Source organism: Haliotis cracherodii, unplaced genomic scaffold (assembly GCF_022045235.1).
Source record: "Haliotis cracherodii isolate W230 unplaced genomic scaffold, xgHalCrac1.p SCAF_3, whole genome shotgun sequence".
NCBI lineage: Eukaryota > Metazoa > Mollusca > Gastropoda > Lepetellida > Haliotidae > Haliotis > Haliotis cracherodii.
In genome coordinates, this window is record NW_027266286.1 from 34,294,300 (window position 1) to 34,311,303 (window position 17,004).

Genomic DNA, 17,004 nt, shown 5'->3' on the forward strand with positions numbered 1-17,004 from the left:
ACATAGATGTCTTCATATGCACAGTTTGTGTGTGAAAAGGCATGTTAATTTTGAGGTATCTAATGGAATCAGACACCTGATTTTATCTTATTTGGACCAATCAGAATCAAGCGATCTTCAGTGTCATGGTAGCATGTGTTACATTCTTTATAATATATTCATCATACTCTTATAAATCTTCTCAATCTTAAATTGGGTCAAACCTGGGGTGATGGGTTCCACTTCATTCTTGAAAGTGATGACAATCTTATCGGTCTCTGCTAGAGGGAAGCATTGGAGGGGGAACAGGGCGCTTAGGATCTGGGCTGTGTTGTTCAGGGTGATGGCCACCTGTCGGTCAAACTCCGCTGTCAGTCTGCAAATGTGTAAGCCATTCATGAGAACTCTTATAACACTAGTCTACACACCAGCCAAGAGACATAGTGGATGGAAGATAGGAACCTCAAACAATTGGGGAGAAAGAGACTGAATTTTAAGAAAATTTAAGAATCTTTCACTTGTCTTTTGTATTGTGCAGCTTGGTCTTTTAGCAGCTTTAGAGAATGGGTAAAAGGTTGAAGAATATTTCTTGTAGATGTAGCTGTACATCCTACTTATTTAACCAATACTGTTCATTTACCAAATATTATCGTGTATTGGTTGACACTGGATATAGACTGACCCTCCCATCTTAACCCTTGAAATCACAACCTAAATGACAAGCCCCGAAGAAAGGCTGACCCAACAATATAAACACATCAGGGTACAGCCGATAAAAATACATTGCACATGTCAGTACCAAGATGCTCAAGCCAGCTTGTCTAATCAAAGCAATGACACTGCCTAGTACAGTAACAGTAGAAGTGGCTATGCACTATTAGCAGATAACATTGTACAGTGATTCCTCGCTACAACGCTACCTTCGGGGTAAAAATAATTGATGAGCGTTATAGATGATCAGCAGTTTAACGAAGGTTGAATCATAGGTGTTAGATGACCAACAAAACAGTATATACGCTCTGCCTACCTAACACGATCTACGTTGCACATTTCAGAAGTAATTTATGATTCATAGTGTAAAAAAAGAATTGATCGAGTATTAACATGCGCTTTCAAAAAAAAAAACACATTGTATCCCTTCAGGTGAATAAGCAGGTAGATCTATAACAAACTTGGTCAATAAAAGTATGAAATTTGATATAAAACATCACTAGACATGATGATGAGAAGCAAATTGGTAATCTGGGAACGTTTTCCGATAAAGATGACCCTTCCAGTGAAATAGGCAAGTTATTTTCTAAAATGAACTTTGTCATACTATCCTTGAATTTCCAACATTTGATTTCAAAGACAATCGTTTACTGTTCAGTTTCAGGCTTTCGCATTTCAATAATGATCCAAGCTAGCATATTCTTTTCAAGCATTTCTGGCTCTGTTGTGATTCCAGGTTAGAATTGGTCACCAGCAACTAATGCTGGTCATAAGAGGTGACTGAAAGAAGTGATCCGGTTCGATGAATTGATTGATGGTGTGTCAACAGAACCCGTTTGACTGGATGGTTGTTTATGATATCAATGGCTAGACATGATGATTTACCATTTAAAATGTATTTCCTGATCTCAAAGCCATTGTTTTATATGCAGAGACTAAGATTACCGTGTGTATTTTCTTGTAAACTAAGCCGGAAATCAGTTGTGCTAACGTTTCCTCCCAATCTACCAGTGATTTTGTTAAAACGTACCAAAACATGATACCACTTTAAAAATATCTGATGCAATGGTCGGAAGAAATTGTATCTGAAATTATTATTCTATCACGAATAATATATTTCAATATCGTGTTATTTTAGTTGCAGCTTCCACCATATATACTTGAAATTATAAGAACCACAAGCGTAGCACTTTGGTACAGATTGTATGCAGGATATTTTTTGACGCATGGAACGATTTTCACCAGTCACCGTAGGGACTTCCGGCGCTATATGTATTTCGATTGCGAAAACATTATGTTGACATTTAATAGTCAAACTGCCTCAAATATGACTTTTAGCGAGTCATGGTACGGCATTTATGATATGTGTATCCATTCTCTTGCAACTAAAGTTCGTTTCAAGGTGTCAATAGCGGTAATCTGACCGTGGTTGCTGTAAATAACGTGGAGTTGTGCGATTTGTTGACTGGGATTTCCGGTGTTACGTGATCGCGGTGATCAGGTGATATTTTCTGAGATGGGGGAAAACATCGCGTCATTAGAAAACTTGTGTTTATGGAAAATGTTGTATATTTCGGGAGCTATGCTTTACCGCGCGCTATAACCGAGTAAGCGCTATATTGAAGGGCGCAATAACGAGGGAACACAGTATTTAAGTTCAAAAGATCATACCAACTCTTTGAACAACATTTGGAAGCTTTTCAGTTCGCATCAGTTGACCTGACCTGTCTCTATTGAAAATGCCGTATTTTGCATTTCCTGAGATATTCATTTTACAGAAGAAAGGTCATTCGACAAGCAGGAGAAGTATGTTTGCGGGAAAAGTAATTATTATATCAAACAAAATTTAACTGGACAATCATATTTACTTTCAATCCTTATCAAATGTATCTAAGGTGTCTGATAGTTTTGTAAACAGAATTAGAATAAAATTTCTTTCAAACATTAACTATCATCTGATAATGTAGACTATCTAATCAATCCTCCCGAAAAAGCCTGGCTGAACAGTGTGCATTCATCAATGGCGTTTACATTTTGACACTTTTTCAAAGTTCGAACCTACACTTTATATAAAACATAAATTGAAAAATTTGGATTATGAGTTTTATTAAAGATTTGTGATATGACATCGACCAACTTATATACAACATCGTAAATAAAGGGGACAGATTGTAAACAGATTCTGAGGCAGACTTCTATCTGTTCCTGCAACCTTGTTCCACAGAACCTTGGTCTAGGGTATACTAGGTACTGCAGACCCCATAGCAGTGGTAGCAACTAACCGTTTTAGTCCTTATAATGTTAACATATAGCAAACCCCTTTAAAATAGCAAATGTCTACTAGTCCTTATGATACCAAACTATTGGGCAGTTTGGCAAGGACTATGGCACTAGTGCCAATTTCTAACGCTGCATAGTTTATGCCTTGGATTTTGATGGAACCATGATGAGACAAACATGGTGTGCCCAGGAACTTCCCAAGAAACATGCCAGCAACTCACCTTGCTATGTGATCTACAATGATATCCTCCACATCTCCCAGTCTGTGAAGTTTGGCGTAGGTGAGAGCACTACAACCACTGTAAGTCTGGTAGGAGAAGTTAGCACCACTTTCCAGAAGGTAGCGGACAATCTGCTTGTGACCACGTTTCACAGCCTATTGAACAAAGCAAATCTGTACAAATACACACAAAGATTCATTGCAAGGTCAACATGACACTGTTGCTGTTTAATGGTACTGTACAGATAAGGTTTGAACTGTTTGGTTACCTTCATGAGTGCTGTTTCCCCAGCTGCTTGTTGGAGGTTCACCTTGGCCCCCATCTCCAGGAGCAAGGCCACTGTACAGATGTGAGCCTATAACAAGCAACATGTTCCTCATCAACATGAGCAATGAGGCACATCTACTTGAAAGTTTAAGGTGACCTTTGACCATAGACCATGAATAGTTCCTAATGATACTGAAATGCCAACTCTTGACAGATGCAACTAGCAAAGCCTTTTTGAACGCCATTCACATCAACAGTTACATTTCCCATGTATACTCACAGCAAAAAGAAACGCTAACCATAGAAACATATGGAGAAGTATGTACGTCAAGAAGAGATGTTTCCAGTGTGTACCACTTTATGACAACACTAACAATCAGTCAAGAGTTACAACAGAGTGTCTTTATTCTCATCATGGTATGCTGCACCTGATTTCCAAACTTTACACGCTAATCCTGCACAAGACAAATGGTGCATCTCGAGTCATGGGTCTATGATGTCACGTGATATTTCATGAGCGTCGGTTCACATAAGACACCAGTATGTTCGTTTGTGCATCGAACCAATCTCATATCTCTTGAATATGAGTATTCACGTTTCTTTTGTCAGTGAGTATATTTTGTTACACATCCATAATGAGAAGCAAATTGGTAATCTGGGAACGTTTTCCGATAAAGATGACCCTTCCAGTGAAATAGGCAAGTTATTTTCTAAAATGAACTTTGTCATACTATCCTTGAATTTCCAACATTTGATTTCAAAGATAATCGTTTACTGTTCAGTTTCAGGCTTTCGCATTTCAATAATGATCCAAGCTAGCATATTCTTTTCAAGCATTTCTGGCTCTGTTGTGATTCCAGGTTAGAATTGGTCACCAGCAACTAATGCTGGTCATAAGAGGTGACTGAAAAAAGTGATCTGGCTCGATGAATTGATTGATGGTGTGTCAACAGAACCCGTTTGACTGGATGGTTGTTCATGATATCAATGGCTAGATTGTCTAGTCCAGGCAGGATTATTTACAGGCTGCTGCAATATGCCTGTAATATTGGTGAAAGCAGCACACAGGTTGTATTTCATTACACACTATTCAATGGATACGATAGTAGTTGGGTTGCTGTAGCTGTACCACCTGTCATCTAGACAAGTTGTTGTGGACATACCATGATTGAAAGATATAATTCATTTTGGAACAATGACAAACAACAAGATTTATAGTATTACATACAAGAAGTTAATCTTATTAAAAATCAGATCTTTTACAACAATATGATACCTCTATCTCTATGTGAACATCTGCGGACACCTCTACAGAAGGATGTCTCAGGTGAACACTGAGCAAACCTTGACCACATGACCAAAATGAAGGATGCCTAAGTTCTTGAGTCAGTCAGATGTCATTTTTTCTAAAACACTGTCTCTCATTCAGAATTTCTATCTCTGCCAAAGAAAACTGCCATGGAACAGAGTACACTTTTGGGTTTGGAAGCAATGGCACTCACAAATGACAGAATGTATAAAGTAGCCACACGATAGCATGGCATGCTTTTTTCACATTCGGATTTCCCCAAATAATTACAAAATTGGTGTGTTGTCCTATTTTCTGATTGGCTGCAGAAAAGACTTAATATCTGGGAAGTACTTTCTCGGAAGGGATTTCATGCTACCTCGCCACATCAGTGCCTCAACTTGCAACATTTTAAAACATGTCTAAAATAGTGTCTGGAACTCCCATGAATCGGACTGTGAAACATTAGGAGGGCCCTGTTATGAATTATCAATAAATCCATTTAACAAACAGTTCAAAGCAGTTCCAGTCACCACACCACAATTTTTAGATCTTCTTGATGCGCATACTGTTGATGGTTAGCACAGGCCGCTCCTCTCAATGATGTCTGTATGGATACTAATGTCTAGCAAAGGTACTGCAAGTGAGCTTTGGTATATATAATCGCTCCACTAAACCACAAGATTTTATACAATTTGTGACTGTTATCCTTTGATGAATGCACCAAAAATGAAAACAGTCCTTAATTATATTCAACACAGAAATCTGATATACTTATGTGAAGGCTGTGCTTACTGATACTGAGAATTAAGGTGTTTTTATATAGTGAAAATAAGTTCAATGCCTCCCCTGGTTACCTCCCCTAGGCCTAGATTGTCTGGTTTATATTTTAGCATACTTCTTTATGTGTCTGATAAAGCATTCAGGGGTGGAAAAGTTAATCATTGCAACAGAGATTTAGCATGGTGGCTACCTTATCCTGCCTTACTTAATGATCAGTGTATTATGATGGAATGGAAACAGTTCCAGTTCACGTGGATGCTTGCACAGCTGCAGCTGGGGCATTTACAAGTGGGGCGTGGCACTATTCAGCATGGCGAGCCAATTGGCCAGCAGCTGATACAATGCATATTAACTATAAGGAAATGATGGTAGTTGTTCTGGCAGTGGATGGAATGATAAACCCATTTGACATTGTTGCAGCAAAATCTGTGATTAACAAAGTGTGATGTGAAAACAAGCTGTTTAATGAAGCACTCTGTGGCTTGTTTTGGTTATGTCGCATTGGAACTTCATTACAAAAGCAAAACATCATTCCAGACACTATTTCACGACTCCATGATCCCAAGAATCATAAATAATTATGCACATGAGTCAGTAACCGGTTTCATTGTCAGTCCCCATGCTGCTCTTATAGATTTTGTAAATTCAATATCCCTGCAGTCAAGGCTGTTTTTGTATTGCAGGTGGCAAAGGAAACAGGCAAAAGAGCTCACCCAGGAAATCTCTGAATATCATGCATCAACTTTCTCTTAGAATACTATAAGAACATACAAGTCTCATTTGAGTGCACATCTGAAGTTGTGGGAGTTAATAGGGAAGGCTCCTGTTACATTCACTGTGTGGCATGTTGTGCTCTATGCCGCCTTCCTACCAAGACGATTCAAGCCTCTTCACTCAAACATTATTTGAATACTGTGTGCATATTGCATGTTGAAGTATGGATAGTTCAAGTCTCCTCTCAGGGAAATGTCAAGAACTAGGGAATGTGTTGTACACAGAAAGACACCTGTCATGTTGCTACAACTCACAGGAGTGCTTGAATCAGCATGTACATGAATTTTCCCGGAGTCAGAAAAATGTTAGTCCACCACGAAGCAGTTTTCAAGAGATAGTTTCGTGTTATACTCAGACCACTCATTTGGAGTGAAAGTGAACTTGTCCAAAACTATTCAGTTCAAGGAGAGAATGTATGAAGTGAGACTATCATCTACTCACCCTCATCCCTTTTGTCCAGTTAGAGCTATCCTTCACTTAGTAAGGATAAGATATATGGATGAAGAACTTTTTTATTACAATTAGTTGCAATTGTTGACGGGGAGATTTCTGAGGTTTCTTGGTGATGTTCTGTATTGTCTGTTGCACTGGCTGTTTGGAGTAGTGGTTGTACAGTGTTAAAACAATGAACAATGACTGCTGTCTGGATTCACCAGTTTTCCTCAAGTACTAGAAGGGTAAACCTGTTGTAATGACAGCCCAAAATTCAAAATCAGTCTAGAAGCTCTCACTTCCAAGGCAAAGGCAGAGGGCGATGTCAAGTCACAGCTTCATGCAAGACCTGGGGGCGTGGCTGTAGTGTGAAGTGGTCAATTGTGAAGCTTATGGGCAATTAAAAAGGCCTGCCAACTTGGCGTATGTCATTAAGTAAGTGTTCTCAAACATTACAGGACTGTCGTTACAAATACGCTTCCAGATTCTCTGTAGGAGTGAGCGAAACATTCCATCCAGCATATTGGATTTCCGTATCTCAAAAATGAACTAAAACCAGTAATTCCAAAAGTAGAAAGTATGGCAGTGCCACAGTATAGCAGTATTGATGTGGATATCTCATATATTCCATTGTTTCAGAGCTCTGTGTTATCAAACTGCAAGGGGGAGTACCATTATAGGAATATTTGTGTTTTGTTTTTGTTTTCACTTGTATCAATTAAAATGCCAGAATTGAGGTGGATAAAAAAGGAAGCAGAATGTTTTTATGAAAGCTGACACACTAAAGAATCTGTGCAACCTTCTATTAGATCTTGGGGTCAAAATTCACTACAGATTTACCTGATGCTACCTTCTAGGAAGGTGACCTCAGGACTATATGCAGAGAAGCATCATATTGAAGTAAAACATCTCACTGTAAAGATCTGATTGTTACTCATGGCTTCTTATGTACTAGTAGATAGTATTATTATGTATTATTTGAAGCACAAACCTGTTCTGAGGCAATCATGAGGGCTGTGTTTCCATTTTTCTGTTGAGCATTAATCTTGGCCCCGCTACACACTAACACCTCCGCAATGTCATCGAAATCTGGGGAAAGGGTGTAAAGGAAAGCAAAATGGTAAGTAACTGCCATATAATGACCACATGGGTGTGCTTAATCAAAATTGGAAATTTTGGTATAAATTGTATATTTATGTACTTATCCTCTCTCACACTGTGGATTTCTTCTTCTTCTTCTTCTTTTGATCCTATGTGGAAACATGTTTTAACCATGTTTCAAGCTTCTAAAACAAAAATCTTCACCCGAACACACCCAAGCATCTCTATGGTAACGACCAACAACTGGGTCAATTGTGTGTGCCTGTGCACGGTAACCTTCCATGTGCATCTCTCTACCTACTCATTCTCTTTTGCAGAGCTATCAGGCTAGAGGAACTGAGATGTGGGAATGGTTGGGTAGGATAGGATGAGATAGGATAAGTATATAAGTACACTGTTTATAGTAAAATTTCCAAATTTTTAAACTTATCCTATCTCACACTATGCATTTATTCCCAGGGTTGAATGGTGGGCCGCAGATACCCTAGCCTGTAAAGACTACAACCATGTGGTATATATGAGGAAGCTGGATCTAGACAGTGTAATAAATTTTGAATAGTTCATAAAAAAAACACTATTTAGTGTCTGAAAGACATGAACTTATGAGCAGCAAAATCACATGATCAACCAGTGCTAATGATCTTGATACTCTAATCGATTGAAACAGCATGAGATCTGGAGTATGTACCGAACGTTCATAGAACGAACAACTGTTCGGTGCTTCTTTTAATGCTTCAAGGTTATAAACACGTTCGAATGCATGAACCCAACTAAGACAAGAAGAGAAACGATAGACAGCATCCCTAAATGGACCCTCGAAACCATAACCCTTCATCACAAATAAATATGGCAGAGGTGAGCGGAATAAGTTAATGACGTCTTTATCTGCATTTGCTGGGCGGTGATAGTTATTGCACCAAAATCAAAGGGACGAACTTGACATCCCGACTGAGATATCGTGAAGGTAGCGGGAGGCGAAAACTGTGTCTGACTTCCAAAATCACCCTTCAATGATGGCGGAGAGGGTGCAGTTACTCCAATCCCAAGATCAACGAGAGTGGGGGAATTGTAAATAACAGATCAGGTTGGCTGGGAAGTTGATTCTCTGCAAGAAAATACCAACAAAGACCTAGGAATCTCTTCTGCTTCTGAATCGCTCAAATTAGACCCTGGTGACATCCAGAGCATGTATCTCACTAACACAAGCTGCTTTGAGGTCACGGGCGGATTCGCGAGGATTGGTCCTCTAGTTGTAGGTATGGATGAGCAATTGGAGCTCCGCAACAGTGGAGACCTTTGAACCAGTAGTAGCAATAACAGAGTTAATCGCTGCTGTGGGTGACCAAAGTGAAGAGCTTAAGCTTACGTGTTGATTGCAACTGGTGTAAGTACTTAGGGATCTGTTGGGATGAAGAAAAGGTAGGAGAGGAAATGTCACGAGAGCGACATTTCTCAAATGCTGTCCACTTGTGGTCGTAAATGCGTGTGGTAGATGAATGATGAGCTGCAGTGATAGTCTTTGCGATCCACTCGGAGTAGGTTTTAACGATAAGGGACTTCTGCAAATGCGTGTTGGCCAATAGGGTGCGACCAAAGTCAGAGATAGGTAACTGGTGTCTTCTGTTGGACCACTCTGTTGGCGGTGTCTTTCGGGTAGGGACAGGGTGTGACCTTGGTGACCTTTGCAATATGACCAGCCCAGACTGGGATATTGAGTAAGTTGATGAGCTGGAAGAACTCGAGAGTGAGCAAGAGGAGGGACATTCTGTTGATGTACTCACAGCCGCAGTGTTGTCTTCCTGGACCATTTGGTGAGAGGAGCTCTGACCAAAACGATACTGCTAGAATGACATGGTAGGCAGATATGGATGGCAAGGATCTTCATCAGACCACCGCCCTGCCACTTGTGGATCGCGAAAGTATACTCCCAAACCCACTGTTGATGAGTTGACAAAACAGATGAAGAGATGGGACGAATGTTCTTGAAGAGACCCCACCGCAAATGTTTAATTCAACGAACTACCTTTGGAGATGGAGCGGTAGGGCAATCAGCATTTGCCAATCATCAATCCTGATAAAGGGCATGAGAAAGCATTGAAGTGGTTGCACATCCAGTTGACCTCGTAAAGTGGGAGCTTGCGCTGAAGTCAGGGGACCAAGGAACTGTTCAATCTTTACCCACCGATCGCATGGGACGAACATCATGCCATGCTGAGTGTTGAAGACAGTCCTGATGCTGCAGAAGACGATTCGTGAAGTAGAGCTGTTGACAAAGGATATCAGCGTCTGTGTTAACTTGAATGCAGTTGTCGGGAGATGAATCTAACATGATCCCGCGAAGATGTGGGAATTTTATGATGAGCCGGGTAAGGTTGGTAAACAGCCACGTGGCCGAAGAAATTCCAAACAGGAATCTTGGTAGTGGTGGCCTTGGAAAATGAACCAAGGAAATGGCGGTGCTCACAATGGATGGGAACGTGCAGATAAGCATCCTGGAGATCGCAGCTGACCATAAAATCTACGTCATGCGAAAGTGAAACGGAACATCCAAATACATCCTGTTGAAATATTCATATTGAAGATGAGCCACAGCTTCAGACTGTCCATTTTGGGGACAAGGAAGATAGGCGAATAAAACCAAGGGGTCGAGGGAAGTGGGCATAGACATTCTATCGCATTTTTTTTAAGTAATGTACCTCTAGTGTCGCTAATAGTTGCTAGCTGGCTGTCTCTGTAGTATCCGGAACATAGTTGTTGAGATCAGAGGTAGACGATAACTTTGCTGTAGTAACTTTGTCACAAAGGGGTCTTGCAAGAGTGATCCAATTGTCAGTCCCAGTCTTCCACCAATGGGCATGTCTGTAACGAGAACGTCTTGAGGCGGAAGTACCCAGTTGTGCTGTAGTGGATGGGAGTCACTTCTCTGTAGTGTCTCACCCTTGAGAAGATTCTCCAGAGTCCTTGGTTCCAGTAAAGGAGACAGATCATTCTTTGGAAGACTAAGATCCCTGCTGTCCAATTCCCCCTCTTCAGCGACCATGAAGGGGAGTAGAATGGGTGGAGATAAGATCTCGAAGGTCATGCTGAACCGGCACAAACTGTGGATGGCTACGCTACACTCAGCAGAATGTGCTGGATCCATGTTCGGGATCTTAAACAAAGTTTCAATGGAAGCGTTAATGGGAGCATTCGATGAGCTTGACAGTGGAGTAGTCTTAGGATCGGTGAATATCATCCTGGAGTGGAGACTGAGGAGCGGTCGAGAGGTCAGGGTTGGAGATGTCGTCCACATGGAAACTAGCTGAGACAGTGTCGTCAGTAATCGATAGGATAGGCTCTTCTGAACAAGGTGCTGATGCAGCTACAGATTTCTTAGATGACTTCATAGAATCCAGAGTCCTTTGAGTACAGCATCCACTTACCTCGGCAGTCACAACAGACTGTAGGGATCCGATGTAGAATATGTGTGTTCACATTTGGGACACGGCGGCCTTTGTTTGTATTTTTGCCCATTGCTAAGGAAGTCTCCACAGGCAAAAAATCCAAACACAAACAATAAACTGTAAATCTTGAAATCAATGCGTCTCCAAATTAACACGACCGCTGACCCCTAGCAAAAAATGTGACTCAATATTAATTCGCCCAATGCTGCTCAATAAACTGTGATGTGGGATAAATAGTTGTTTGTGGTTATATTCAAGTTTGTATTTCTGCTATCCAAAGTGTGCAGTGAGGCTGTCTTATTGTTGTTAGTCATTTTGGAGAAATAAATGTGAAGTTTAATTTATGTACTTTTAATTTCAAGATTTATTGTATTCTCTTGGTTGTCAAACACGGCCTCACACAGTGGCGATGAGAAATAGAATGAGTCAGCAGAGAGACGCACATGGTGAGCTGGTGGAAGGTTACCATGCACAGGAGCATGTAACTGACCCAGTTGTTGGCTATAACCATAGAGATGCTTGGGTGTGTTCGAATGAATGTCTTTGTTTTAAAAGCAGGAAACTTGGTTCAATCATGTTTCCACACAGGATCGAAAGAAGAAGAAGAAATCAGTGAGAGATAGGATAATTTCAAAAATTTAGTTTAGGCTGAAAAAATAAATAAAATTGGTTCTCAGGCAATAGCTTTTGAAAATATCGTGCGGGCGGGTGGCCCTTTTTCTTCTTTTTTTTGATGTGTACACACTAGTAAGAATCCAAGTCTGTATATCGCTGTGTATAAGGCGAGTTTTTCATAACTACATTTAGGAGGCTTTCAAGGTATGTGTAACACATAGACATTACTGTGGGTACGGAAGACCGGAAATACCATGTCAACAAATCCGTACTGAAATACTCAAATTAATCATGTAATTACACTGTCTGGTTCTCGAAAGAGTTCATAATATATCTGGACTTATGTTGGTAATCTATTTAATAATTTTATTCAACATTTCATTCAATATTGTTTCAATTCATTTAGGCAAAATTGTACGTGAAGTGATCGGAAGATGCACAACTCACCGTTATTTACAGCAACCACTGTCATATTACCACTACTGATGCCTTGAAACGAACTTTAGTGAATAGAGAATGGATATATATATCATAAATGCCATACATTGAATCGCTGAAAGTCATACTTGTTGTAGTCTGACTATTATATGTCAACATTAAGTTTTTGCAATCGCATGGACGGGGATTGGTCAAATTCTTCCATTCGAAAACATTTCCGGCAATCTGAACCAAAGTGCTACGCTTATGGTTATCTCAAATTTCAAATATGTATTGACCAAGTTTAATTGATATAATCTGTTCCATTTCCCTGAATTCGCTGAAGGGCTACGATGTAATTTTTTTTTTTTCTGTAGAAGACAAACACATTTTTATTGCAAATGTAGAGATTTTGTATGCACTAGTGATGTGCTATATTCCAATTCGCTTTATAGCCGGGGTATATAAATTAGCATCGATTTCCCGATTATTTTATGAGACAAATAATATCTGCATTGTCCCTCATACAGTACACACATACCATTAAATTTGTATTTGAATACCATCATCATGTCTAGTGATGTTGTATTGCAAATTTAATGTTTTCATTGACCAAATTTGCAAACAGCAAAGCAAGTACACAAACTCCTATTGGCACCATGACCATAACACATTAGCTGCGCAGTAAAGCAGTGCGCATGAAAAGGGAAGTAACTGCACGTTATATTGGATCGCATTGTTTTTAAGTATTGTAGCATTTCACAGTTGAGGTCGTGTGAGAAGCGGAACATTCAAGGATTTTTGTTGGTTTTGAAAATGGAAATAAAAACAAAACGTACGGCAGACTTTATGATGATGCGGCGGTGGCTGAGAACCAAGAATATATTTTCTTTTAGCCTTACTAAATATTAACCTTCTCATTAAGGTCTTGGTGGGTGTGACTAACCACACCACAACAAAACAGCCCCAGCGACCACGCAGTTGTAGATACAACAGACAGGGGTCTAGGAGTGCTGTTGGTGACATGAACACTTTAGTCGGGTCTGTCAGTGAATGGTGACATCCTATTTTTTCTCAAGTGCAACAACAACTAAATGTTACAATACTTGAGTTATTAGAGGGCAGGGTATGTAGACTTACTTCTGAGGATGGCATGCATAAGCAATGTAGTTCCAGTATCATCAGCCTGCTCAATGTCATAAAGTTTGCGGGCAGCAAAGGCTCTCTTCACAAGGTCATAGTCTCCATCCCACACAGCTTGCTTCAGCTCATCTGAGAAAACGCAAACTGTTTTATTACAGAACAATACAGCTAGTCAGTGCTTCCATCATATATCGCTATAAATTTGACCATGGAAGGAATGTTTTCTTGAAAAAATATTACTACCATCTACTCAGCTATTCATAACCAGATGCTGTAAGCAGTTTCTAGAGATACCATAGCTGTGATCACATACACTATGAACAAAAAGTCAGCTTCATATGCCATGGGGTTTCAAATGAGATGTCAAAAAGGTTAAAAGTTAACGAAAGATGTTGGTATACTATGATACGTGAACTTGACTACTTACACTTTTGTGCATAATGCTAAACCTTTTAACACAAGGCAATAAAACATTTCTCGACCATGGCATGATTTGCTTAATGATAAGCAAAGGCTTAATGATAAGCAAAGGCTTAATGACAAGCAAAGGCTTAATGATATTTTATGATAACTCTATTAGATCGTCTAATTTTCCAGAAATTTGAGAAAAATGGAAAGGGGAATTTAAGAATCAAATTAACTGGCAACCTGAATTTATATGTATAAAATAGAAAATCTACTAAAGATACAAAACTATTACAATTTAAATTTAAATTTGAACAGATCTGGCATGGTATATGGTGTGATGGACCCTGTGTGTAAGCCTATGTACCCTGAGCCATAGGCTCACACACATGGTACATCACACCATTTGCCCTCAGGGATCGGTTGACAACGAATTTATCTTCATTATTTAATTCATACAGACGAGGAATATATGTCCAAAGTTACACCGAGTAAAAAGCTTTGATTCAGCCTGCTTGACAGCGTGCAGACAACGAGAACAAACTGAGTTACTTTACCCAGTGCATTTGGATAAACATCAGCTCAACAATACTTGTGCATGATAAGCAAGTTACCTAAGGTGTGTTCCGATTGATTTCTCCAAGAAATACATGAGTGGGCAACATGAGCGGGCTACATAAATAATTACCTGCTCATGAACCAATCAGAATGTAGTATTTTAATGTAAGGAGAGATAAAAAAATTATTATTGCTCATGTATAAATTTAGAATTTCTTGGATGAATTTAAGGATTTTATAGATGCTATTTTCGGACCTTTTATTAATATATATTTATTATTAGCAAAAAAAACCACAACAAATATTTCAGGAATAAAACCTTGGTTTAAATCATATAGCAATATATTAAAAGACAATAATACTTACTTTCACTAAAAAGTGGAGTTTAATGGAGAAAACCATAACAGAGAAAGATGATGGACTTAAAGTAATTGTTATATATCCAATACTGTATATCGCTGTGTATAAGGTGAGTTTTTAGTACCTAGAATGAGGGAGTTTAAGAAGGGTCATCTTCTACACGGAGTCAGAGTTCTCCAGTTGTTTCGCTTTATAGACGGTGTATAGGATTTTGGGTAGATTTTGAAGGCAGGTACATGGGGGTCATCTTATACGTGGGGTCGCTTTATACACAGCGATATACGGTAACTATTGTAATGATGATCATCACATGAACTTATTGTCACGTTAACATTTGCATCTTGTACATATTACTCATCACTTTGTACTCCATACTTTTATGACAAATGCTATATCTGATCAAAAGACAAACTAAAGCTTAAGCTCACTTGACCTCACAACTGTGCTATTATTGTTCTATGACCTTACTCAGATTACGGAACCTTGAAATATTCCTAAAATGCAAATGTTTACAAGAACTTGTAAGAACAAAAGCAGAAACTGTTCATTCTATTTCCAGAAAAAATTACACATTATCACACATTTTCATTGTGATTCCATTACCCCTGGGTTGGGGGCATGTCTACTACAACCTGAGTGAGTGAGTGAGTATGTATTTACGCCGCTTTTAGCAATATTCCAGCAATATCACGGCGGGGGACACCAGAAATGGGCTTCACACATTGTACCCATGTCGGGAATTGAACCCGGGTCTTCAGCGTGACGAGCAAATGCTTTAACCACTAGGCTACCCGACCGCCCCCTACTACAACCTGACCCAGAGAAGGATGTCTTGCCGTGGGCTTACATAATGAAAAACCCTAATGTATATCCAGTCTAATTTTGTTGGTTTGTTTGTTTTATTCCATCTGTATGATGGTGGTTTGTAAATAATAGAGTCTGGACCAGACAATCCAGTGACTGATTTCATGAGCATCGATCCACACAATTTGTGTGTGATGACTTGTATCAACCAAGTCATGAGCCTGACCACTTGATCCTGTTAGTCGTCTCTTACGACAATCATATTCGCCTCAGTTGCTGAAGACCTATTCTAAACCAGTTCTTTACGGGTTTTCAGGTCTAAATATACTGTTGTTTTTTGAGAAATATAAATAAGAAACCAATGCTCAATGCATTACAAACTTTAAAAGAGAAAGTCCCAAACCTATTACTTACTACCTTAAACAAAGTTACATGCACTTATGTTAAAATACTTTGTCACTCATTCTTAGCAAAACACATTGATTATTTCTTGTTGGAAACATGGGGACTAACACTTACATCCTATATTTTCGGTCAGAACTGTTTTATAAAGCAATGCAGCAGCTATTCAAAAGGATCTTCGTCAATGCCTCTCTTTGCAGGACACTTGATAACTGACCTACAACTGTTATCATCATGATCATAAGATGGTCATCACTTGCCATGCATTTGTATTCAAATCCTATGATTGTCATTACATGTACAAGACCTGTACAATAGTTGAAATGTCAAACATTCTGTACACATGACCTTCACTGTGATCTTGACCTTATATTTAAGTCACTCACAACCTTTTCAGATCACAATTCTATCCTAAGGCCAAGTACCAAGTTTGGTTGAACGACTGATTAAAATACATAAACGAGATAACAAAACAATAGTTATCATTGTTAATACTTCTAAGAATACTACCTCTATTATATCATAGCCAGAAATCCTGTATTTTGGCTGTCATCACACTATAGAAATCTTCAGACTTTCAACAGAAGTCATCTTCACTGACAACCATCCATAAAAAATTGTGCAAGAAACTATATGATGCTTCCTAACATGCTGTTCTGTGTCTTACCATGCAGTTTCTAACCCAATTGACTTGATTTAGGCTAATGTGAAGGATTTGTTGACAAACAAAATTTGCAGTTCACAAAAACATTGATTCGAGCTGCATGTGGAGAACCATCGTCTGCAATCGGTGCCAAGCAATGGTTGGAATTTTGTAAGCATGTTCGATTTGTTTAAGATGGTTACTGGCAACAGGAAATAGTGGTTGAAAGAGAAATGGACAGCATCATTGTCAGACCTGGTCTGACGTGTGGATCATTTACAGAAACTGCATCAGAATGTGAAGACCAGTGGTTTGATTATCCAGTTATCTCAACACAAATCCAGCTAGCAATATTATGTTTACAGTATGCTGAAACCC

At 39.2% G+C, this 17,004-nt stretch overlaps 1 protein-coding gene across 2 annotated transcripts in view; it reads right to left on the reverse strand.

Annotated features, from left to right (window-relative positions):
- LOC139473798 (M-phase phosphoprotein 8-like) overlaps positions 1-17,004 on the reverse strand; it is a 112,467-nt gene that overhangs the window by 39,161 nt on the left and 56,302 nt on the right. For both annotated transcript variants that reach the window (XM_071256558.1, XM_071256559.1), the window contains exons 7-11: positions 13,452-13,583; positions 7,727-7,824; positions 3,460-3,546; positions 3,192-3,346; positions 204-355 (exon numbers count right to left, since the gene is read on the reverse strand). In XM_071256558.1, the coding sequence (XP_071112659.1) occupies positions 204-355; positions 3,192-3,346; positions 3,460-3,546; positions 7,727-7,824; positions 13,452-13,583 (624 nt within the window). The remainder of the gene's footprint in view (positions 1-203; positions 356-3,191; positions 3,347-3,459; positions 3,547-7,726; positions 7,825-13,451; positions 13,584-17,004) is intronic.